At 37.8% G+C, this 27029-nt stretch overlaps 1 protein-coding gene across 1 annotated transcript in view; it reads right to left on the bottom strand.

Annotated features, from left to right (window-relative positions):
• FAM221A (family with sequence similarity 221 member A) overlaps positions 1-27029 on the bottom strand; it is a 32345-nt gene that overhangs the window by 367 nt on the left and 4949 nt on the right. The window contains exons 3-6 of the mRNA XM_065883557.1: positions 25572-25762; positions 23319-23525; positions 18765-18872; positions 15237-15319 (exon numbers count right to left, since the gene is read on the bottom strand). Of these exons, the coding sequence (XP_065739629.1) occupies positions 15237-15319; positions 18765-18872; positions 23319-23525; positions 25572-25762 (589 nt within the window). The remainder of the gene's footprint in view (positions 1-15236; positions 15320-18764; positions 18873-23318; positions 23526-25571; positions 25763-27029) is intronic.

The raw sequence follows: 27029 nt of genomic DNA, 5'->3' as shown, positions 1-27029 counted from the left end.
GGAAAACTAATATAGCTTATCTATCCGGTTATAAGCAGATATTACCTTTTGTGGCAAACCTTTCATAACAGTAGAAAATTATCTGCATTCTTTTTTTTTTTTTTTTTCTGGTACGCGGGCCTCTCACTGTTGTGGCCCCTCCCGTTGCGGAGCACAGGCTCCGGACGCGCAGGCTCAGCGGCCGTGGCTCAACGGGCCCAGCCGCTCCGTGGCATGTGAGATCTTCCCGGACCGGGGCACGAACACATGTCCCCTGCATCGGCAGGCGGACTCTTAATCACCAGGGAAGATCTCCATTAATTTTTTTTTTTTTTGGCAGTACGCGGGCCTCTCACTGCCGCGGCCTCTCCCGTTGCGAAGCACAGGCTCCGGACGCGCAGGCCCAGCGGCCACGGCTCACGGGCCCAGCCTCTCCGCTGCATGTGGGATCCTCCTGGACCGGGGCACGAACCCGCGTCCCCTGCATCGGCAGGTGGACTCTCAACCACTGCACCACCAGGGAAGCCCCCCTCCATTAATTTTTAACTGCTTGATTGAAGTATAATTAATATACAATAAGCTGCAGGTATTAAAAGTACATATTTAGATGGCTGAACATATTATATACTGTTGCAGTCATCCTCACTGTTAACAAAGATAACAGTCATTTCCTTTACCCCCTCCCAAAAGTTTCCTCATGCCTCTTTATAGTACTTGGCTCCCCATGTCTACCCCAAAGAACAGATTCTGCTTTCTGTCACCATATGTAAGTTTGCATTTTCTAGAATTGGATGTTAATGAAATCATACAGTATGTCCATTTTCTCTGTTCTCTTTCATTCAGCATAATTATTTTGAGATTCATCCATTTTTTCACATGTATCAATAGTTCGTTGCTCCTTATTGCTAAGTACTATTCCACTGATACCAGCTGTGGGGTTTTAGTAGATACCCTTTATCAGATTGAAGAAATTACCTTCTATTCTTAGTTTGCTGAGAGCTTTTATCATGAATGTATGTTCAATTTTGTCGAATATTCCATCTATTGTGATGATCATGTGGTTCTTTTTTAATTAGTTAATTGATTAGTTAATTAATTTAATTTAATTAGTTAATACGATGAATTACACTGGCTAATTTTCAAATGTTAAACCAACCTTGCATCCCTTGGATAAAACCCACTTGGTCATGATGTATTATCCTTTTTATATATTCTTGTATTAGATTTGCTAAAATGTTAAGAATTTTTGCATCTATGTTCAAGAGGGATATTGGTCCGAAATTTTCTTTTCTTGTAATGTCTTTGGTTCTGATACACAGCAAAGTAGATGACCTTCCTTCTGACATATCTTCAGGAAGTCAGTAATAGCCCAATGCTACATCACAATGCCTATGCCATTCACTTCACTTCATCTAATCATGTAGCCACTGTATCATCTCACATCATCACAAGAAGAAATGTGGCTACAGTACAACAGATTGTGAGAGAAAATTTTTATCACATAATTTTTTACAGTATATTGTTGTAATTGTTCTATTTTGTTAGTTATTGTTAATCTCTTACTGTGCCGAATTTATACATTAAACTTTATCATAAGTATGTATGTATAGAAAAAATGTAATATTTATAGGGTTTGGTACCATCTACGGTTTCAAGAATCCACTAGGAGTCTTGGAACATATTGACCAGGGGTAAGGGGGGACTACTGTATTCTGCTGTCATTAGGCTGAGTGTTCTATAAATGTCACTTAAATCAAGTTGGTTAATAGTTGTTCAGGTCTTCTATATCCCTACTGACTTTATATATACATAACCCATTGGTGAGGGAGGCCCTTAGGTCATTAACTCTGACTCAAGCCTGCAGCACCTGAGAAGCATCTAGGGCAAAAAGCAAGAATTATCAGCTTCTATCCCAATTATATATATTTAAGGACTGTAGAAATAAACAAAGAGTGTGGCCAGACCCACTGTACCCACTGAGATGGACTTCGGCCAGGACTTCATTTATCATTGGGCTTCCATAAAACCAGAGGACCATAATGGTGTTTTGGGTCCTTTGGGATCCATATCAGCTCAGATCCTGTCCAATAGTCCTTGGTTTAAAATCTTAATATTCCTCTTTCTCTACTGCATAGTCACCCTGGTAAATGGTGTTAAATGACTGACCCTTTGGGGAAGCATCAAGGCGATGTTAATCATATATACTTGAGAATCCTTCCTCAAAGGGATCTGGGCTTTCCCTTCCATCAATGGGCTCTAGATCTGAACTGCCTTAGATTCAGAAATTGAGTGAGGAACCATGGTTATACAAGTCAAATAACATCCTAATCAGCCGTGCTTCTATCTTTCCCCTTGGAACATCATGATCTTAACCTTCTTCGCCAATCCATGCCTTTGTACCTATTAATTATGTCCATTGGGCCTCTGACAGTTAAGTTCCACAACCTGGCCTTTGACATTTCTGCATCCCATCATTACACTTATATAAAGGAGCCCAGTATCATGGCAGCATCTTCTACCATCAACTCTACCCTGCAGAGGTTAGCCACTGCCGAACTTCTGTGTTGCCAGTATATTCTTCACCATTACATTTCTTATTGCCTTAGTTACAAGCATCATCTGAGCCTTCCCAAAGAAAACAGTCAAGTGGTAGCTTCTCCAGTTTTAAACAACAAATCCATTCTAACATTGCTGTTTTCTTGAACTTTCTGACCCCCTCCTCAATACTATGCCAAATAACTTCTGGCATTTCTACCATATCTTCCATATGCTATCCTAGCAATGTGTTAGGACCAACTCCAGATACCCTTGCCAGGACATTAAAGCCTGAGTCATGAGTAAGTGCTACTATGTCACTCTTTCCTGTCAAGCCTTATATTCCACTCCCTGATCCAACACCCTCAAGATCTATTCCCAAACATGTTTCCTAGGTTTCTTCCAGTACATCTAGACCAGAACCTGCAGTTCATGCAAATTGTAACCTATCCTCCTATAGGAAGGACTGTATATCTGCTCTAAGGGTATGCTGAGATCTGATCCTAGTTACCAGTTCAGAGTCAATGAGGCATAGCAGGGATGGGTCTTAAGGAGAACAAGTATTATCTTGCAATGCAAGTGCCTCAAATAGTCTTTGCAGGATCTCCAGGCAAGGGCAGACTGCTCTCTAGCAACGTGGAGGAGACTGCTTCGGCCAGCTCAAAGGTTCAGGAAAACCTGAGGGTTCAATATTTCTCAGGCTCACCAACACACATGTCCCCATTGCATGTTTCAGGGTTCCTTTTCCTGTAGGCATGCTAACTTTGGTGGAGGAAATGATCAAGCCTGTGCATTCAGTTTCCTTTGCAGCCTTGCCACCTCTACTATTAAATTTGGGCTGGAATGTCAGCACAGATGGCCTACATCCGCATGAGATGAGATTTTTCTTGAAAGGTGCTATTGAGGCACTCTGGTTTCCACAGCATGCCTTAAGTAGCTAACATGAACCGATGCCATTTTCTTTTTTCAAGGTTTCCAAAGCAGTTAACAATGGCTAAAGTACAGCTCCATCTTTATAATTTCCGTTAGTCCCATTCCACAGTAATGTCACTGCTACGGTATAACCTAACACTTCACCTTCCACCTGCTATTCACGCAAATCCACTACAGTAACTGTGATGCATCTACATGCCAGGAGTTATCACTACCCCACTTATCACCAGCTATGGGTCTTTATTGTCATCTATTCAATGAATATTGCAGTCACAGAATCCCATCCTGAGGGTTTGCTTTTTAAGGCCATTCCTGATACCTGTCATAGGCTGGGTTTACCCCTCACAAAAAAGCAAAGCCTAAGACAAATGTTCAAATACAGGTAAGTATATTTGGGAAGTTATCTGAGGGAACCAGAGGAAGGAGTCAGGGAGTGGAAAAGGGGAAAAGAGAAAGCTAACATAAGGATGTGGGGTTGACCATTGCTATGGGTGACTAGTGCTCAATCCTATTTTCTGAGAAAGATTATGAAAGGCATCTCAGAACTGTCTTCCCAGCAGAAGGAAGGGGATCTATTTATCTATCTATTGGCTTCCACCTCCCATTAGTCAAGTTTGGTCCCAAGGTCATTAACCCACCCGTGTATTTCATACATGTATGATGCAGAAGGGTTCCAGTGGGCATCCCAAGCCACAGTGTCAGAGGATCTTTAGAGAAGACAGCAAGACAAAGTGCCATCAAATGGCTTCCACGTGAAGCTGTCAGAAGCCTGCTTGGAAGTGTCTCACAGCAGTACTGGAGTTAGAGGTGCACCAAGAGAATTTGAAGTGGCACACGGGAGGCATCAATACAGTTATAAACAATGCATAGTTAACAAAACAACTTAAAAATCATTAGATACCACTAGAAAATGATTATATAATTTTAAAATACACTTTTTTATTTTAAAACAAATCAACATTATGAAGTTTGAAAAATAAAAATTAAGGATATTCATGTAACTATTTTGAATGAAATATATTTGTTCAAAACGCTCAATAATATCTTTAATTTTTAAAATAGCCTGAAAAAGTTAAACTATTATAAACTAAAAATATTTACCGTACTTTAAGCTTTTGGCTAATATAAAAATAACCTCATTTGTTAGGAGAGATAAAAAGTTTATATAAAGTAATAAATCATGAATTTTGACAAAAGTAGTATAAGGTATTTTCACTTAAATAAATTAAGGAAACATTCAAAAAGATATTTTTACACAGAAAAAGAAGTAAATTATTTGAGGAAAAATAAATTGTATTATTATACTTAAATAATTAACACACAAAAGACATATTTGGATGCTGGTTTTAATTTCCCCAGTAGTCTTCATGAAGATTTTGTAGTTGATGGCAATGGTGCTTTTCCTTTCTGCTTAGCAGCCTTTTCCATTTTTATCTGAAAATTTAAAATATTTGTTGATATAATAATTTGTAAAACATCCTAAAGAAAAAAAAAGTTGCACATACCTCATTTGGGTTCATGTCTTATTTATCACAGCCATTTTACACACCTAGCGGTTATTAAGCTGCTAAATACTAAAGCCACAATCTGATTGTTGAAGGGACCTAACTGCATTTTTAAAATATGGTTTGTTGGGGTATGCAAGCTCTCAACTCCTCTCCCTCCTGTGTTTCCTCTCTTCTTCTCTCTCAGAGACAGGGCAGACTTCATTAACACCCTAGAGACAGAGAGAGAATGGGTCAGAAGGAGGGGGAAGAGATAGAGAGTCTCACTTACACACACACACACCCCTTCACACACACAGCCCAGCACACGGGAGAGATTTGAGGAGTGCTGACTGAACAGAGGACTCAGAGAATGAGCACAAAAGCGAGAACCCTGCAGAGAGGGGTCTTGTCAAAGGCTCTGTCTCTATCGCAGTGTGTGAGTATGTGTGTGTGTATATGTGTGTGTGTGTGTGTGTGTGTATCTCAAACACAGTCAAAGAATGACAAAATTTTTTAATTAAAAACGTAATCAGGGACTTCCCTGGTGGCGCAGTGGTTAAGAATCCACCTGCCAATGCAGGGACACAGGTTCGAGCCCTGCTCCAGGAAGATCCCACATGCTGTGAAACAACTAAGCCTGTGTGCCACAACTACTGAGTCTGCGCTCTAGAGCCCACGAGCCACAACTACTGAGCCCAAGTACTGCAATTACTGAAGCCCACGTGCCTAGAGCCCGTGCTCCGCAACAAGAAGAGCCGCCACAACTAGAGAAAGCCTGCACACAGCAACGAAGACCCAACGCAGCCAAAAATAATAAATTTTTTTTAAAAAGTCATCTAGTACTGTTTGATTTCAACTTTACAAAAGCATTTTAACAAAAATAACATATAATGAATATTGCTTTGGAGAAATGATTAAATTAATTTTAATTGCCACTAAAGTTAAAAAAAAGAAAAGCTTAAATGCCTAACCTTACATCCAGCCTATGCGCATTCCCTACAGCGTTACAGGATACACCTAATCCAGTTGGATTATCTCTGGAACACATACTGCTTAAAGGACAGTTACCTTTAATTCTGATTTCTACATTTCAACAGTTACCTTCCTGAAGGTTGTCTTTCTCCACTGTAACTGAAACAAAGAAGAAGCTTGCATACCCTAAGCAGCAGCCTTCTGATCTTTTAGAAACATATAAATCCTTTCCTTGGGAAAAAAAAAAAAAGACTCCATAGAACAAAAAACCCACGTTCCTTTTACTGCCACTCACACTCACACACACCAATTCCAAGGCAGCACCACTGCCTTACCCCTGCAAAAGAAGGAGAGAGAAAATATGGGGCATGGTGGGTGGAAGCAAGGCCTCTTACTTCCTAATATGATGGGAATAATACAAGGAAACCAGAAGAGGCCTGGCAAAACCAGTCTACCCAATCTCACCAAACTGCAAGTAACCTCCTAAAAATAAAAGTGAATGAATCTCACCTCTGTCTCTTCCCCATTTTCTCCCTCTCTCTCTCCTCTTTGAGTTGGCTGGGAACCTCATTCAAAAATCATACACTCGGGATTTCCCTTGCGGTCCAGTGGTTAAGATTCCACACTTACCTGCAGGGTGCACGAGTTCGATCCCTGGTCAGGGAACTAAGATACTCCATGCTGCGCAGCACAGCCAAAAAACTAAATAAATAAAAATCGTTCACTCATATCACTCTTGTACACTGTAAAGGTCAACAGGCCATCTGAAGGACCCCCAAAGAACACTCCGTTCTGAGGCAAAGATTATGGGCCTCGGAGTCAGAAGAATACCTGAATCCTACCTCTACTGTTGATTAACCATCTGAGGCAAACTACTAACCAACAGTTTTGTTCTTTGTAAAAAAGGTCATAGTAATAGGCACTATGTAATAGGGTTGTTCTAAAGGTTTAAATAAGATTTTATATATATATACATATATATATATATACACACACATACATATATATGTATATATGTATGTGTGTGTATATATATATATATATATATATATATATATATATATATATAAAAATCTAGGTACCTAATAAGCACTCAAATGCTAATCCCCTTACCCCTCTCATTTAGGGCCAAGTGTTACATTTGCAATAACATCAAAAAAGATCAAATGTGCTAAACAAACAACAAAAGCCAAAGCAGCATTTACTCATTTTAAATAGTACTTAGCAAATACATCCACCTAATACATTATCCAAAGAGCAAAAACACCTCCTCTTTCTCCTCCCTAATTTTTTTAATTCTTTTATACAGCAGGTCCTTATTAGTCATCAATTTTATATACATCAGTGTATACATGTCAATTCCAATTGCCCAATTCATCACACCACCACCCCCACACCCCCGTAGCTTTCCCCGCTTGGTGGCCATACATTTGTTCTCTACATCCGTGTCTCAATTTCTGCCCTGCAAACTGCTTCATCTGTACCATTTTTCTAGGTTCCACATATACGCGTTAATATACGATATTTGTTTTTCTCTTTCTGACTTACTTCACTGTGTATGACAGTCTCTAGACCCATCCACCTCTCAACAAATGACCCAATTTCGTGCCTTTTTATGGCTGAGTAATATTCCATTGTATATATGTACCACATCTTCTGTATCCATTCATCTGTCCATGGGCATTTAGGTTGCTTCCAGGACCTGGCTACTGTAAATAGTGCTGCAATGAACACTGGGGTGCACGTGTCTTTTTGAATTATGGTTTTCTCTGGGTATATGACCAGTAGTGGGATTGCTGGATCATATGGTAATTCTATTTTTAGTTTTTTAAGGAACCTCCATACTGTTCTCCATAGTGGCTGTATCAATTTACATTCCCACCAACAGTGCAAGACGGTTCCCTTTTCTCCACACCCTCTCCACCATTTATTTGTAGATTTTCTGATGATGCTCATTCTAAGTGGTGTGAGGTGATACCTCATTGTACTTTTGATTTGCATTTCTCTAATAATCAGCGATGCTGAGCAGCTTTTTATGTGCTTCTGGGCCATCTGTATGTCTTCTCTGGAGAAATGTCTATTTAGGTCTTTTGACCATTTTTGGATTGGGTTGTTTCTTTTTTTAATATTGAGCTGCATGAGCTGTTTATATATTTTGGAGATTAATCCTTTGTCCATTGATTCATTTGCAAATATTTTCTCCCACTCTGAGGGTTGTCTTTTCGTCTTTTTTATGGTTTCCTTTGCTGTGCAAAAACTTTGAAGTTTCATTAGGTCCCATTTGTTTTTGTTTTTATTTCCATTACTCTAGGAGGTGGATCAAAAAAGATCTTGCTGTGATTTATGTCAAAAAGTGTTCTTCCTATGTTTTCCTCTAAGAGTTTTATCGTGTCTGTAATCCATTTTGAGTTTATTTTTGTATATGGTATTAGGGAGTGTTCTAATTTCATTCTTTTACATGTAGCTGTCCCGTTTTCCCAGCACCACTTATTGAAGAGACTGTCTTTTGTCCATTGTATATCCTTGCCTCCTTTGTCATAGATTAGTTGACCATAGGTGTGTGGGTATACCTCTGGGCTTTCAATCATGTTCCATTGATCTATGTTTCTGTTTTTGTGCCAGTACCATATTGTTTTGATTACTGTAGCTGTATAGTATAGTTTGAAGTCAGGGAGTCTGATTCCTCCAGCTCCATTTTTTTCCCTCAAGACTGCTTTGGCTGTGTCTCCATACAAATTTTAAGATTTCTTGTTCTAGTTCCGTAAAAAATGCCATGGGTAATTTGATAGGGATTGCATTGAATCTGTAGATTGCTTTGGGTAGTATAGTAATTTTCACAATATTGATTCTTCCAATCCAAGAACATGGTATAGCTCTCCATCTGTTTGTATCATCTTTAATTTCTTTCATCAGTGTCTTATAGCTTTCTGCATACAGGTCTTTTGTCTCCTTAGGTAGGTTTATTCCTAGGTATTTTATTCCTTTTGTTGCAATGGTAAGTGGGAATGTTTCCTTAATTTCTCTTTCAGATTTTTCATCATTAGTGTATTGGAATGCAAGAGATTTCTGTGCATTAATTTTGTATCCTGCAACTTTACCAAATTCATTGATTAGCTCTAGAAGTTTTCTGGTGGCATCTTTAGGATTCTCTATGTATAGTATCACGTCGTCTGCAAACAGTGACAGTTTTACTTCTTCTTTTCCAATTTGTATTTCTTTTATTTCTTTTTCTTCTCTGATTGCTGTGGCTAGGACTTCCAAAACTATGTTGAATAATAGTGGCGAGAGTGGACATCCTTGTCTTGTTCCAGATCTTAGAGGAAATGCTTTCAGTTTTTCACCGTTGAGAATGATGTTTGCTCTGGGTTTGTCATATATGGCCTTTATTATGTTGAGGCAGGTTCCCCCTATGCCCACTTTCTGGAGAGTTTTTATCATCAATGGGTGTTGAATTTTGTCAAAAGCTTTTTCTGCATCTATTGAGATGATCATATGGTTTTTATTCTTTGTTAGTATGGTGTATCACATTGATTGATTTGCGTATATTGAAGAATCCTTGCATCCCTGGGATAAATCCCACTTAATTATGGTGTACGATCCTTTTAATGTGTTGTTGGACTCTGTTTGCTACTACTTTGTTGAGGATTTTTGCATCTATATTCATCAGTGAGATTGGTCTGTAATTTTCTTTTTTTGTAGTATCTTTGCCTGGTTTTGGTATCAGGGTGATGGTGCCTCATAGAACGAGTTTGGGAGTGTTCCTTCCTCTGAAATTTTTTGGAAGAGTTTGAGAAGGATGGGTGTTAGCTCTTCTCTAAATGTTTGATAGAATTCACCTGTGAAGCCATCTAGTCCTGGACTTTTGTTTCTTGGAAAATTTTTAATCATAGTTTCAATTTCATTACTTGTGATTGGTCTGTTCATATTTTCTATTTCTTCCTGGCTCAGTCTTGGAAGGTTAAACCTTCGTAAGAATTTGTCCAATTCTTCCAGGTTGTCCACTTTATTGGCATAGAGTTGCTTGTGGTAGTCCCTTAGGATGCTTTGTATTTCTGCAGTGTCTGTTGTAATGTCTCCTTTTTCATTTCTAATTTTATTGATTTGAGTCCTCTCCCTCTTTTTCTTGATGAATCTGGGTAATGGTTCATCAATTTTGTTTATCTTCTCAAAGAACCAGCTTTTAGTTTTGTTGATCTTTGCTATTGTTTGTTTTTTTTTTTTTGCTATTGTTTTCTTTGTTTCTATTTAATTTATTTATGCTCTGATGTTTATGATTTGTTTCCTTCTGCTAACTTTGGGTTTTGTTTGTTCTTCTTTCTCTAGTTCCTTTAGGTGTAAAGTTAGATTGTTTATTTGAGATTTTTCTTGTTTCTTGAGGTAGGCTTGTATAGCTACAAACTTCCCTCTTAGAAGTGCTTTTGCTGCATCCCATAGGTTTTGGATCATCATGTTTTCATTGTCATTTGTCTCTAGGTATTTTTTGATTTCCTCTTTGATTTCTTCAGTGATCTCTTGGTTATTTAGTAGTGCATTGTTTAGCCTCCATGTGTTTTTGTTTTTTACGTTTATTTCCCTTAATTCATTTCTAATCTCATAGCGTTGTGGTCAGAAAAGATGCTTGATATGATTTCAATTTTCTTAAATTTACTGAGGCTTGATTTGTGACCCAAGATGTGATCTATCCTGGAGACTGTTCCATGCACACTTGAGAAGAAAGTGTAATCTACTGTTTTGGATGGAATGTCCTATAAATATCAAATAAATCTATCTGGTCTGTTGTGTCATTTAAAGCTTCTGTTTCCTTATTTATTTTCATTTTGGATGATCTGTCCATTGGTGTAAGTGAGGTGTTAAAAGTCCCCCACTATTATCGTGTTACTGTCGATTTCCTCTTTTTTGTTGTTTTTGTTTTTGCAGTACATGGGCCTCTCATTGTTGTGGCCTCGCCAGTTGCAGAGCACAGGCTCCGGACGCGCAGGCTCAGCGGCCATGGTTCACGGGCGCAGCCGTTCTACAGCATGTGGGATCTTCCCCGACCGGGGCACGAACCCATGTCCCCTGCATCGGCAGGCGGACTCTCAACCACTGCGCCACCAGGGAAGCCCCAATTTCCTTTTTTATAGCTGTTAGCAGTTGCCTATGTATTGAGGTGCTCCTATGTTGGGTGCATATATATTTATAATTGTTATATCTTCTTCTTGGATTGACCCCTAGATCATTATGTAGTGTCCTTCCTTGTCTCTTGTAACATTCTTTATTTTAAAGTCTATTTTGTCTGATATGAGTATTGCTATTCCAGCTTTCTTTGATTTCCATTTGCATGGAATATCTTTTTCCATCCCCTCACTTTCAGTCTGAATGTGTCCCTAGGTCTGAAGTGGGTCTCTTGTAGACAGCATATATATGGGTCTTGGTTTTGTATCCATTCAGCAAGCCTGTGTCTTTTGGTTGGAGCACTTAATCCATTCATGTTTAAGGTAATTATCTATATGTATGTTCCTATGACCATTTTCTTAATTGTTTTGGGTTTGTTTTTGTAGGTCCTTTTCTTCTCTTGTGTTTCCCACTTAGAGAAGTTCCTTTAGTGTTTGTTGTAGAGCTGGTTTGGTGGTGCTGAATTCTCTTAGCTTTTGCTTGTCTGTAAAGCTTTTGTTTTCTCCATCAAATCTGAATGATATCCTTGTGGGGTAGAGTAATCTTGGTTGTAGGTTCTTCCCTTTCATCACTTTCAGTATATCATGCCACTCCCTTCTGGCTTGTAGAATTTCTGCTGAGAAATCAGCTGTTAACCTTATGGGAGTTCCCTTGTATGTTATTTGTTGTTTTTCCCTGTTGCTTTCAATAATTTTTCTGCGTCTTTAATTTTTGCCAATTTGATTACTATGTGTCTCGGCGTGTTTCTCCTTGGGTTTATCCTGTATGGGACTCTCTGTGCTTCCTGGACTTGGGTGGCTATTTCCTTTCCCATGTTAGGGAAGTTTTTGACTATAATCTCTTCAAATATTTTCTCTGGTCCTTTCTCTCTCTCTTCTCCTTCTGGGACCCCTATAATGCAACTGTTGTTGCATTTAATGTTGTCTCAGAGGTCTCTTGGGCTGTCTTCATTCCTTTTCATTCTTTTTTCTTTATTCTGTTCCGCAGCAGCGAGTTCCACCATTCTGTCTTCCAGGTCACTTATCTGTTCTTCTGCCTCCATTATTCTGCTATTGATTCCTTCTAGTGTAGTTTTCATTTCAGTTATTGTATTGTTCATTTCTGTTTGTTTGTTCTTTAATTCTTCTAGGTCTTTGTTAAACATCTCTTGCATCTTCTCGATCTTTGCCTCCATTCTTTTTCCGAGGTCCTGGATCATCTTCACTATCATTATTCTGAATTCTTTTTCTGGAAGTTTGCCTGTGTCTGCTTCATTTAGCTGATTTTCTGGAGTTTTATTTTGTTCCTTCATCTGGTACATAGCCCTCTGCCTTTTCATCTTGTCTGTCTTTCCGTGAATGTGGTTTTTGTTCCACAGGCTGCAGGAGTGTAGTTCTTCTTGCTTCTGCTGTCTGCCCTCTCCTTAAATATTGTTTTAAATTTCCTGGCATTAACATAGCGTCTTGCACCTAGCTGACCTTTAATAATTGTTTCCTTAATAAAATTCTCCTTTATTGAGGAAAAGAGACCAAAGGCCATCCACAATGGAAGAAAATAATTTGACCCGATATATTACAGAAGCTAAGAAGCAACTCTTTAATAATATGTAAAAGTAAACTATGTTACCACAAAGGCTTCAATTATCAAAACCAATTCACACTAATCATAGATTCTTCCCCACACCCAATGATACCAATGAGTAGCAAAGGATACAAGCAAAACCAGATTCAGATGTAGCACTGCTTTCTAATGCGGCCCTGAACCCATCAGATTTAGTTTCCTAATCATCCTTTTTCCCTCAGTGGTGCTTGTCATAGTTTTTTGGAGTAAAAGATGAGTACTAACAATGTGTATGATACATGTCAGCTCAGAGGAAGTTGTTTAGGTTTGAGTTTCTTAGTTTTTATACTCCATAACAAAGGCTGGAGAGGTTATAAGCTGTATCTCATAAATCCATAAATCACACAGGCTGAAGAGTTATAAACCACATCCCATAAATCCATAAATTGTAGGTCTATTTATAATAAGCAGTCTGGATGGGCCAGGTATATCCCCTAAAACATTCACAGATAAGAACTACCCCCTTTACTTTGCCACAAGCAAATACCATCAGCATGTTTTTCAAGGCAGTCAACACTACCCAAGCTCCTGGAGGAGGGAAGGAAGGAGTTCTAGAACCCTGTCCCTCATAAGCCTATGAGGAAAAACTAAAGTTCAGCTGTTAATGTGTGTGTTCTAAGAACACAGATTGATCTGATTAAACGTCTATCCTTGGACTTCCCTGGTGGCGCAGTGGTTGAGAGTCCACCTGCCGATGCAGCGGACACGGGTTCGTGCCCTGGTCTGGGATGATCCCATATGCTGCGGAGCAGTTGGGTCCGTGAGCCATGGCTGCTGAGCCTGCATGTCCGGAGCCTGTGCTCCGCAACGGGAGAGGCCACAACAGTGAGAGGCCCGCGTACCACACACACACACAAAAAAAGTCTATCCTTGATGATGCTGCAAACATAGCCTCTTCTTTCCTCACTCTATTTCATCCTCCCCCCTGAAATTCTACCACCACCTCTTTCTCTTAGATCAGAGCTTTCCATAAGAACTTTCTGCACTGCCCAACAAGGTAGCCACTAGCCACATGTGGCTACTGAGCCCCTGAAACGTGGCTAGTGTGACTGAGGAAATAATTTTTAATTTATTTAAATTTAGACATATATAGCCACATATGATGAATGGCTATAGTACAGACAATATTTATCACTGCCTTAAGTCATACCAAGGACTGTCCCCCTTTACTTTAAAGTTCTTCATTAGGAAAGATATGCTAATCTCTCTGTCCCCTACTCACTTCCTCTGCCCTTGGATGGTGTATTTATTTAATGGTCTCCTTTTTCCACACCTTTAGTTACTCAACAAGCTCTTGTTTAAGAGTTGTAGAGAATACAACAAAAAGTGATGAGTGTCTTTACTTTCATGGCACTTACTACCTAGTCAGAGAGACAATGAATGCCCACAAAGCAACTATGAAATAATCCTAAGGAAAGCACTTTGGGGAATGTACCATATGGCTAGATACAATCCCCCATGCCTCATCAAGCCAGCATCCCCTCACCTGGCAATAAACAAGAACAAAACAAAACTTTCAAATATGAACACTGACATGAAACACATCACATGTGTAAGTAAATGACGTGTGAAAGCAAATATCAATTACACCTGTATTTATCTTTTCAATTTTCCATAAATATTTATTGAAAACATGTTATGTACAAGGCACTGTACTTAGTTCTGGGGAAAATACAAATAATAAAAAATACTATACTTATCCCCAAGGAGTTTATGGTGTGGTGGTGAACTGATAAAAATTATCATTACTGAAAGCAGGGAACACATCAACACTAGTTGTTGGGCCCTGAAAATTGTTAAAATATGTTTATGTTTAGTGTTCTGCTTCTTAAAGGCTATTGGGTAATTCTAACTTGAGTCTGCCTATACCTAGAAGCCACTAAGGAGAAGAAATACTATACATTAAGAATTCAATATACAAGGACTTCCCTGGTGGCCCAGTGGTTAGGAATCCGCCTGCCAATGCAGGGGACATGGGTTCGATCCCTGGTCCAGGAAGATCCCACATGTCATGGAACAACTAAGCCCATGCACCACAACTACTGAGCCTGCGCTCTAGAGCCCACAAGCCACAACTAGTAAGCCCACGTGCCATAAATACTGAAGCCCGCGTGCCTAGAGCCTGTGCTCTGCAACAAGAGAAGCCACTGCAATGAGAAGCTCGCACACCACAACAGAGTAGGCCCCACTCACTACAACCACAGAAAACCTGCGCAGAGCAATGAAGACCCAACGTAGCCAAAGATAAATAAATTACTTAATTTTAAAAAAAGAATTCAACATATATATAATTTACAAATCTGCTCAGGTTGATCTTTATTATTGACAGTTTTTTTTTTTTTTTATTGACAGTTTTATGTGTATATTTAGTCAATCTTTATGACCTCCATAAATTATCATATTCATTAGTCCTGTTTCTCTCTGAATTGTTCTAAATAAGCCTCAAGGCCTAACACTAGCTATAAGCAGACGTTATAAATTATTTTTAATGATGATCCACAATCAATATATAGTTGTTCTACAGTACCTCTGTTATAAGTAAATGCTTAATGTAAGCAGGTTTTCCTACAGACTTACCCTTTCCTGGTATCGTCTTTCAAAGAAAGCCATATCGTCCTCTTCAGGTTTCCTTAAGGAAGAAACTTGACTGCTTGTACCTACTAGTAAGGAAAAAGAAAAATCTAAGTACAGTTGACCCTTGAACAACATGGGTTTGCACTGTGTATCCATTTATACTCAGATTTTTTTCAAAAAATACCTACTACACTACTGCATGCTCCTGGGTTGGTTGAATCTGCAGATGTGGAGGAACCGTGGATACAGAGGAACTGTGGATACAGAGGCCCAGCTGTAAACTTATACGAGGATTTTTCAACTGCACAGGGGTGGGGGGTCCCTAACCCAGCTGTGTTGTTCAAGAGTCAACTGTACTCATATAATTATAAATTCTTCTGAAATAAAAAACAGAAAAAAAACTTTCCTCCTTCTGAGTGATTATTTTGTGTTTTTCAAACCAGAAATGATCTAAATGAATCATTGATCCTACTCCCTCTTTTTCAGAAAGCAGGGCATCATAAGACAAAAGTAATGTTCATTGGTAAACATTCTCCAAATATTCCAGTGGTTCATATTAAATTACACCATATAGCTATTTCACATCAGAGCTCATTTAGCTTTGTTCAACTACTTTTTAAATTTTATAGCTAGAAATTCATGTAACACTGTAACAGATAATGCGCAGAAGTAACTATTGAAGGTTTGCACTAAGGTCTGAATGTTTGTGTTCCTGCCCCCTCCCCCCACCACCCAAAATTCATATGTTGAAATCCTAATGCTCAATGTGATGGTCCTAGGAGGTGGGGCCTTTGGGAGGTACTTAGATCATGAGGGTGGAGCGCTCATGAATGGGATTAGTGTTCTTATAAAAGAGACCCTTCTACCATGTGAGGACACAAGGAGAAGGCACTGGCTATGAATCAGGAAGAGCACTGTCACCAGAACACAACCATGCTGGCAACTTTATCTGGGACTTCCCCACCTCCAGAACTGTGAGAAATAAGTTTCTGCTGTTTATAAGCAACCCAGTCTATGGTATTTTGTTACAGCCACCTGAACAGACTAAGAGAGTTTGTGTAGGCAACCAAAAGTGATGCTACTTCCTGCTTTGAAATTTTTCAAAACTAAAATAATTTTAACCATTTCCATGGTATTTACTTTTTTTATACCTTGTCAAGAACTAGTTTATGTGCTGAAAGGAACTTAAAATCGCTTCAGGAAGGAAAATCTGGTTTTCCTTGTAGGTAAGCCAAGCACCTAATTCCATGGAAAAGTTCACCTTCATTTCAGGTGAATGTCTTGGTTGGGTCCCTTCACATCCAAAATAGAATATTAACCTGAACACCTGTTCTTCTTTTTAAAGCATATGAATTCACCCTCAACCAGCAACACAAAAATCATATGACTCCAGATGATCACCACAGAGTATAACCACACTGCCAACAACTACCTAATACAAACCTTGTTGAGAAAAACAAGAAAAATTGCTTAGAATATATGCTCTCTATCCATTTGTCTGTAAACCCTGGGTATTTCCCTGGATCACACTGGACCATCTGACCTAAGCTTCTTGCAGAATTACCTTCACTGAGTTACATTTTAATAAATGGTATGTTACCATTTATCTGGTAAAATGGGATATTACCACTTTATCAAAGGTAAGTATCAGAATTAACCAACCAGAGGCTGCATTTGCTGAAAAAAAGTTTTTGAAAACCTTGGGCTACTGCATCATTGAGGGTCACTACATAAATTTCTTTAAAATCCAGCATTGGGGGCTTCCCTGGTGGCGCGGTGGTTGGGAGTCTGCCTGCCGATGCAGGGGACGTGGGTTCGTGCCCCGGTCCGGGAGGATCCCACATGTGGAGCAGCTGGGCCGCTGAGCCTGCGCGTCTGGAGCCTGTGCTCCGCAATGGGAGAGGCCACAACAGTGAGAGGCCCGCATAACGCAAAAAAAAAAAAAAAAAAAAAAAAAAAAATCAAATCCAGGGCTTCCCTGGTGGCGCAGTGGTTGGGAATCCGCCTACCAATGCAGGGGACGTGGGTTCGTGCCTCGGTACGGGAAGATCCCACATGCCGCGGAGCGGCTGGGCCCGTGAGCCATGGCCGCTGAGCCTGCGCGTCCGGAGCCTGTGCTCCGCAACGGGAGAGGCCACAACAGTGGAAGGCCCACGTACCACAAAAAAAAAAAAAAAAAAAAAAAAAATCCAGAAACCCCATGTGCCACAACTACTGAGCCTGCGCTCTAGAGCCAATGAGCCACAACTACTGAGCCCACGTACCACAGCTACTGAAGCCCATGTGCCTAGAGCTCGTGCTCCTAACAAGAGAAGCCACTGCAATGAGAAGCCCTCACACCACAACGAAGAGTAGCCCCCACTCTCCACAACTAGAGAAAGCCCGCGCGCAGCAACGAAGACCCAACGCAGCCAAAAATAAAAACAAATAAATAAATTTATTTTAAAAAAAATCCAGCACTGGTACAACTTTCTTGTGCACCGAGGAATTCATGGCTCCTCCTTTCTAATAAGGAAAAGTATTTAACTGATCTCACCTTCCTTTTTGTACCTTGGCTACCACTACAACTCAGTCAAAACTGCAGCTTAATGTAATAGTTACATCAACTTTGAAAGTTGACACAACTCACAGATATCAAGAATGAACTAGTGGTCAGCAGTGGGAAGAGGGAAATTGGGGAGGGGCAAGATAGGGGAAGGGGATTAAGAGACAGAAACTACTACATATAAATAAGCTACAAGGATATATTGTACAGCATAGGAAATATAGCCAATATTTTATAACAACTTTAAATAGAGTATAATCTATACAAATTCTGAATCACTATGTTGTATACCTGAAAGGAATATAATACTGTAAATCGACTATACCTCACTAAAAAAAAGTGACACAATTGTGTCCTTTTCTTTTGTTTTGATTTCTTACTTCTATCTACATCTTATAATTACTTCATTGTGCAAATCCCTTGTGCAAAAAGTCAGTGTACATGAAAAGGTTGTATGAAAACACAAATAAATCAAAGAAAATTCTCATTTCAGAATATTTTAAAATATTAAATACCTCATAAATCATACAAATTCCTTCTTCGTTTTTATTCTTGTTTTCAATAAAGGAAATAGAATACTTAAAAATGTATAAAAATGAACTTTATTCATTTTTATGTGCAATTTATAAATGGTAAAACCTTGCTAATCTATAATTATCAAGGGTTACACCTTGTTTGGGAGAGCCTAAAGGATCAAGGCAATTAGTCCACTAGAGGGCTCTCTTATTCAGATCAAAGCAATAACATGTCCCAGAATAAGGTTTTAAAACTCCAAATTTTTGTATTATCAGAATCCTCATAATTCCAAGATTTAACAATTTTTTCCCAATTAAAATGAAGATTATTGCTTTTTCTCAGTGTCTGGATAATATAAAAGTGAAATGGTAATCAAATTGTGGTAATACTGGAAAAAAAGTAATCTGGAAAATGTATCAATCTATATTCTTTACTATATCCAAAAATATTTCTCGATTTAATTTCATTACCATCTGTTAGTGTTTCTGGAGAAGAGCTAGACGATGCTTGAAATGCTTTTAGAAATGGGTGGTCCATGGCTGTAACTGGAGAGTCTAAAAATTCACCTGAAGGTGCACCTGAGAATAAAATATGTGAAGAATGAAAATTAAACCTTTATTTGTTAGGATACAAAGAAGTTATTTCAAATGTGAAATAAATTAGAGCCCCAAGCAGAATCATTATAAAAATCCTTTCTGTACAATGAAAATTTTTGTTTATATAAATTTTTGCCATATAAGGTAAAGGCAAATGGATAAAAGTACTTCTGCATTTCTCAGAGAACTTTCTCACAGAAAAAAAAAAAATGCACGAATGTAATTGTATGTCAGCAAAGAAGTATAAGACCTTAACATAATCACAAAACATTATCAAAAGCAAGACATTCAGAATTTAAAAACCTCTAGTTAAAGAGGATAGAATAAGTGTATTTTTCCTCTATTCCTTACTGGGAAACCATCTAAAAACAAAATATGAAAAAATAAAGAAAACTCCTTCAATGAAATGGGGAAACAATCATAATCCTAAACCACAAACTACAAAGACCAACTGCTACATTCACTTTTGGACCGAAAGGAAGGAAGCTGCAGAAAAAATTAATAAGTCCTCTACTTCTTCACAAACCACCCCTCCCCCACATGCCTATCCCCATCCACGGGTAGAGAGAAGGAAATAAACTCTTAGTCGTTTCCTATAAAGTGAATAGTGTGGGACAATTGCTCAGCCTTTCAGATTCCTGCACCCCTCCTTCCCCAGCTCCTCCCTCTTGTGACCTGTGGGAAGATCAGAGAAAGGGGCTCAGGTCCAGCCAGGTCCTTGTGTGTTCTCTGGTGGCCGTGTGTGCTACTGATCTCAAACGCTAAAGGCTGGGAAAAGTTGCAATTTAGTCTCTCAGCTTGGTAGGGCCTGGTAGCCTCACACGCTCTCACTAGAAGTACAGACCTCTCAGCTGCCTGCCACTTTTTCTACCGAATCCCCCAGAGCTCAGGGGAACCACATCTAGCTCTGCTCTGCAGTCACCTTTGGCCCCTTGCTATGACAGATGCTATGGCAGGCCCACTGCCTCACAGCTCACCTGCCTTCCAAGCACCCCACAGGAGCTGGGAATTACTACAGGCTCCTTCAGTATCACAAAGGAACAAATTCCAGCAAAAGATCATCTCTGTCCAGGACTCTACATGGCTAATGGAGCAGACGTCCCTCTGCTCCGGGCTCCCCTACATCTAAAATCAAGACAAAAACATCTTATGTTTCCTCTCCTCGTTCTCATCTTTCCTCACCCCACCTTCCAGCAGAGGCCAGAAGGAAAAGTTTTTTTTTCTTTCTATGATAAAGATACTTAAGTGATAAAATACCAGAAGTCACAAAAAGGCAAAGATGCCGGCTACTAACACTATTACTTAGCATTGTTCTGAAAGTACCAGTCATTCTGATTGGTCAAAGAGTAAGAAGAGTCATAAACATTGGAAAGGAAGAAGCAAAACTATCATTACAGTTGACCTTTGAACTGTGCAGGGGTTAAGGGTGCCGACCCTTCACGCAGTCAAAATCCACATATAACTTTACCGTCAGCCTTCCGTTATCCACGGTTCCATATCTGCAGATTCAACCAACTACAGATTGTATAGTATCATAGTGTTTGCTACTGAAAAAAAATCCATGTATAAATGGACCCTTGCAGTTCAAAGCCCTGTTGCTCAAGGGTCAACTGTATATGCAAAATCAACTAAAGATATACATTTAAAATCTTAAGATTAAGTAATAATGACTGGTAACAAAAGCAGCATACAACATTTCCTTTTCCATAAGCAAACAATAATCAGCTAGAAAATATAAAGGAAGGGAAAAATCCATATATGATAGCTATAAAAACGATGAAATATCTAGAAATAAAATTAAGAATTGTGCAGGACTTCCATGAAGGTAACTTCAGAATTCCACTAAGCTACACAGAGGAAGACAAAGAAATGAAGAGACTCAATATTTTAAAACAGCAAATCTTCCTATATTAATCTACATATTCAACTAAAATAATAGAAAGTTTTGTAATAATAGAATGTTTTTAAAAAACAATGCCAAAGGTCTGAAAGAATTAAAAGGGAAGAATAGGTCAGGAAAATTCTAAAGTAAAAAAATGAAGTCATACATATTAATTTATTATAAAGCTGTAGTAATGAAAACAATAAGGTAGTCGCACAGAAATAGACAATAATGAGTCTGACTAATGAGCCCAGAACAATTTTGGGGTTGAACCCAGTCCTACCACTTACTAGCTGAATAACACAGAACAAGATGTTTTACTACTCTGTGCTGAGTTTCCTCGTCTGCAAAAAGGATTAATAATAGCACCTAACTCAGAGCTGTTGTGAGGATTAAATGAGGTAATAGATACAAAGAGGCTGGAACAAGCCTCGCAGTACAAAGTCGTAATTATCATCAACAACATCATTACCATCATTTTTTGTTTGCCACTGATAACTGGGTTTTCTGTAACTGCTGCATGAGCCTAATACAATCATGTATCCATAAAAATTGAAAAAGGATTTATTTATGGAATTTAACAAGCTAGTTATAAAATAACCTAGAAGAGAAAATGCACAAATATATCAAGGCAATCCTGAAAAATGAACACAAACAGGAAGAATTTACCATATCAATTATCAAAGCACACTATGAAGAACAATAATTAAAAATACGAAATATTGGCACAAAATATGCAATTAAGGCCAATGGCACAAAATAGAAAGTACAATAGAATATGGTAAAGGTAAAGTTTCAAATTATTTGGGAAAAATGGTGTTTGTATAACTTGCCATTGATTTGGACAAAAACCAAAGTTATATACACCTCATACTTTCACAAAAAGTAAATTCCAGATACATAAGAAAGCTAAACATAAAAGCAAAAAAATTAAGCATTAAAGTAAAATGAAGGAGAACATATTTATAAAATTAGAGTAGGGAAGGCCTGTTTCCTACATTTAAAAACTGTAAAACAACAACAATAAGAAGTAAAAAACCCAAAAGACAAATGACATATTGGAAGAAAATATCTGCAAAATAAATACAAAGGGTTAGTATACAGAATATATAAGAAGACTTCTTATAAACCAATGAGAAAATAGAAAAACATAAAAATAAGCAAAGTATATGGACAGACAATTCACAGACAGTAAAATGGACACTAAATATAAGAATACTCTCATCTCACTAATAATGAGGGAAATCAACTGAACTGAAACAATGATAACATTTTCACACATTAGACTGGCAAAAAAACTAAGTTTAATGACATCAATGATCAGCATAAATGTTTGGAAATAGGTAAGCTAAAACATCACTAAAGGAAGTATAAACAAGTACAGCATTTTTGGAGGGCAATTCGACAGAACGTATTACAGTTTCACACATGCATACTCTTCAACCCAACAATTCTACTTCTCTCCATCTGCCTTAGAGTCAAATTCACATAGTACACAAGGAAGCAAGTTCAAGGATTTGGCGGGCACGATGTTTGTAAAGGCAAAAAAATAAAATGGAAACAATCTAAATGCCATGAACAAGGAAATGGTTCAGAAAACTGATATATATCTATAGTGTGGAATACTACGAAGCAGTTAAAATATAAGTAGATTTGTATATCCTGATATAATAGGCCTTCAAAAATTATTCTAAGTTTAAAAAAAGTAAATGTACGTTTACATTATAAAAATGTACGTTAAAAAGAGAAATACAAATCAATTGATGACAGCAAATTACCCTCTAGGAAAGCATCTGGGGTTAAGAAAAGTGTTCAAGGGGGACTTGTTGGAATCTGTTTTAACAAGAAAATATTGATTTATGTTTTTGTAATCTTTGTAATGAAAAAAATAAAAGTAATACATGCTTTTTATGAAAAAAAAAAATCCACACACATAGAAGTATTTAAAGTAGATAGGAACCATAGTTCTTTTTCCCAGAAGGATCCAGCTACCTTCAATAGTTTGAGATATATCCAATTAAACTTCTCTGTATATTACTTTAAGTTTTTATATATGCAAGTGGATATATTTGTGTGCATACATGTAGACATACATGCATATGATCATATATTACTACAGATGTGATAACATGTACACACATGTATGTACATACACACATGGACAAAAGCCTATGTTTCCAAAATGAGATGGTTATAATGGCAAAAATTACATACAATAGGATAACAGGTAAACTGTATCATATCAAATAAAACAAATTATTATTCCGCTATTACAAACAATGGGGTTGTGAGTTGGGATTTCGGTATGAGTATTGGGGTAGGAGTGATCTTTTATGTTTTCTAATTTTTCTGTAATAATCATACATCGGATAGTGACAATAAAATCTTTTTAAAAAAATAAAAATCAAATGAGAGAATATTTTTTGAAAATAACATGAAGAACTTAAAGTGCAAAACAAATACAAGGCTTCATTATTGTTAGCACACATAACACATATTGTGTTAGCACAATATGACAAGCTCACAGTTCATATATCGTCACTTACCAATTCCACTGTCATCTAATCGCATGTAGTCTTCTGCCAGCGAGCTAAAGCCAGTTAATCCTCCCATTGCTGCATAAGGAACGTCCCGTCCCACCGGTTTTCTCTGAGCCAGTCTTTCTTCCTTAGTTTCCACTACTGTGTAATGGGCATATGCAGGCTGACCACAAGCACAAGTGAAGCAGCTATGGAATCCTGAACACTGAGAACCTGAATCAAGATGTAAACCAAGTTAAACATTTTAAAATATAGGTAATGAGCTGTATGCCCTGTAAACCACTTAGCTTGGCCAAAATCACCTGAATCTGGATCCCTCATACACTGTGCTCTGGCCCCTGTACCTCTTACCCCTAGCCCCTGAACTCACTCCCTCCCAGCCACTGCTCTTACTTTTAAAAGATGCTAAAATGGTAAGAGAGTCCATAGCAAAAAAGAAAAAATTGGAAAAACCAATCAGGACTAAAGGAAACTGAGCTAAACATTGGAGAGCCAGGAAATACAGGCCCTCTCCTCAAATACTGAGTTAAAAGCAGGTATGGGGGGGGACAACACAGTGGTGAAGAAATAATGTGGAAACGTCTCTGTGGGTCAATTCCCCATAAAAGCCATATTGGAAGGCCAACCCAAAGACATAGAAAGATGCAACAGAATACTGTTTAACAACAAAAAGGAAAGAAGTACTGACGCATGTTACAGCATGGACGAATCATAAAAACATTACACTAAGTGAAAGATGCTAATCAGAAAAGACCACATACTCCATGATTCCACTTATATGAAATGTCTAGAACAGGCAAATCCACAGAGACAGAAAGTAGATTATTGGTCATCTAGAGCTGAGGGGAGGAAGAAATAGGAATGACTGCTAATTGATATGGAATTTCTTTTTGGAGTGATGAAAATATTCTAAAACTTATTGTGGTGATGACTGCACAACTCTGTGAATATATTAAAACCCATTAGGTTGTACCCTCAAAATGGATGAATTATATAGTATGTGAATCATATCAATAAAATTACTGTTTGTAAAAAAAAAAAAATAACAAGCCACATTGAAATGAAAAGTCCAGAATACACCATTAACAAAATCTTTACACACTCACACTTCTGACAAATGTGTACGGGAACCAAGGCACATAATAAATAAGTTTTATTCAAATACTTCCATACTTCATCAGTGAAACATATTTATTTCTGCCACTGTCATTAAAAATGTTTTATAACATATTTCATCATAAGATTTCAATTCAAGATACTACAAAAAGAACTGGAAAAACTATCTCCTGAAGAAAAATATTTTACCCATTTTTTAAAAAATCCTATCTAGGGCTTCCTTGGTTGCACAGTGGTTAAGAATCCGCCTGCCAATGCAGGGGACACGGGTTCGAGACTTGGTCTGGGAAGATCCCACATGCCGCAGAGCAACTAAGCCCATGCGCCACAACTACTGAGCCTGCACTCTAGAGCCCGTGAACCACAACTACTGAGCCCGTGTGCCACAACTACTGAAGCCCGCGTGCCTAGAGCCCATGCTCTGAAACAAGAGAAGCCACCACAATGAGAAGCCAGCACACCGCAACAAAGAATAGCCCCGGCTAGCCAAAACTAGAGAAAGCCAGTGCGCAGCAATGAAGACCCAATGCAGCCAAAAATAAATAAGTAAAAATAAAATAAAAATTTTAAAAGAATTTTTAAAATATATCCTATCTATTTCAAAGGGTTTTTAAAAGGATGATGAAGAGGAAGGGTATATGGGATGGTGGCTGGGATTTGGGTATAGGTATCGAGATAAGGGTGCTATTGCCTACAAAGTGTTAAAAGCATCATGTTACATTTTGCTTTTCCCATCAATCTATGTCTTAGGCAATAACATAATAATCTGCCAGCAAATTATACAAATTTTTTAGACTTATAAAATCCTTTTTAAGGATTATTATTCTGTAAATAGAATTCAGTTGGTAAAACGTCCACAATTCAAAAATTTGAATCAGATCACATCTAGTGATTCTTTAAAATCTATTATTATTACTTATTTGAATTACATGAGATTAAGGTTGAGATTAGAGATTAAGGTTGATGACTGCAAAGCATATAAATAACTGAGATTTTCCACAAAAATAAAATTTTAGAGTAGATATCCATCATCCTAGTTGTTTAATGTCGCTGTAGCTGAATGAAACTGGCACAGAGACACATTAAACATTCAATAAGGAGATAAAAGCATTCTGTTTGTGTGTTTATTATAATGTAACTCACAGGCATTGCACATAAAGCCAGGCCCAGCACTATGCTGATCAGCAAAGTGCTTGCACCTGCAGCGAATGGGCTGCATGCCATTCAGAGGCACGTAGAGGTAAGCCCTGCATGGGCAGCCCGTCACTTGACAAGGCAGACTGATGGGGCGCTGCTGAGGAATCGTTTCAAAGTCAGTTTTATGTTGCTTATACCTAAAAAAAATAAAAGAGAAGAAATAAAAGCACAATGCAGGTACTGCCAGAAATGACAACTGCTGTTCTGTTAAATGCAAAATGATTCTTTTTCATTTTTATTTTTCTTTCATTGTTCTTATCAGTAAGGTTGAAAATACACTCCCCTGCATGCAGTATTTGTCAGCTATGTTGCTTTGGTCAGAAAAATCTTCACCCATCTAGATTTTTATTTTTAATTATTTAAGAAGAATTTTCACAACAATATACAAAGAAATAGCAAATAATTATCTTAAAATACCACTACAGATTCTTTAATAAAGAAGCACAACCCAAGAGCATGAAAAAACTTCTTCATGAAAATTCTTTTTATCAAAGTGCATTATTTACATTTATTTTCACAGGTTTGCTACTTAAAATTGAAATAAGTTCAATAAACGTATAATAATGCTATTTATTTTAATATAATTTAATTTTTAACTTTAAACTTCAAAATAAATTATCAACACCTTTCAAAGCCAAAGCTCTTTGTTAAAATGCTGTACCTAATTTTCTCAGGCCACTGGCTTCCTTCTCATTAAGTGATACTCAGTAAAATAATATTAAATTTATTATTCTCAATATTATCCTAGGTAACAGAAGTTAAAATAACGAGATACTATTTTTCACTTAGCAAAGAGAGCCAAAGTTTTCTTAACTGTACATATTTCACAGTGCTGTCAAGAGTGTTACAAAAGAACCAATCCCATTTAATAGGGTTTCAAGAAACATAAAAAGATGCATCCTTTAACCTAGATGGTTCATTTTTGAAGAATATACCCTAAGAAAATTATTCCATGTATATAAAGAGCTTTGTGCATAAGGATAGCATTAGCAACAGTACTTACAATAGCAATATATATAAAGCATACTCATAATAAGGGAATGGATAAGTATATTACTAGAAGACAGTTTTCAAACTCTTTTACCAGTGAAAACTTTTCTTTAAATAAAATCTTTTACAGAACCATAATACTATACAAAATAGATTGAAGCAGAATTGGTTAAAGCAAGGCGAAGAGCCATAATTGGAGTCTGTCCTCCCCCTAACTTGCCCTTCCACCTGGTACGCCCCTGAGACTCCGTCATAGCTCTGGGGAAAACACAGTGAACACCACTGGACTAGCTGGAATATCAAGCAGGTATTAAAAATCTTATTTGCAATTACTACGAACCATGTGGAAACATTTCCATGATTCTGTAATGAAAAACTGGTTCAACATTTATACATACATATAATTAACAACTA

The sequence above is a fragment of the Phocoena phocoena genome, chromosome 9 (genome assembly GCF_963924675.1).
Source record: "Phocoena phocoena chromosome 9, mPhoPho1.1, whole genome shotgun sequence".
In the NCBI taxonomy this organism is placed as follows: domain Eukaryota; kingdom Metazoa; phylum Chordata; class Mammalia; order Artiodactyla; family Phocoenidae; genus Phocoena; species Phocoena phocoena.
This window is presented reverse-complemented; position numbering and strand designations above follow the sequence as displayed.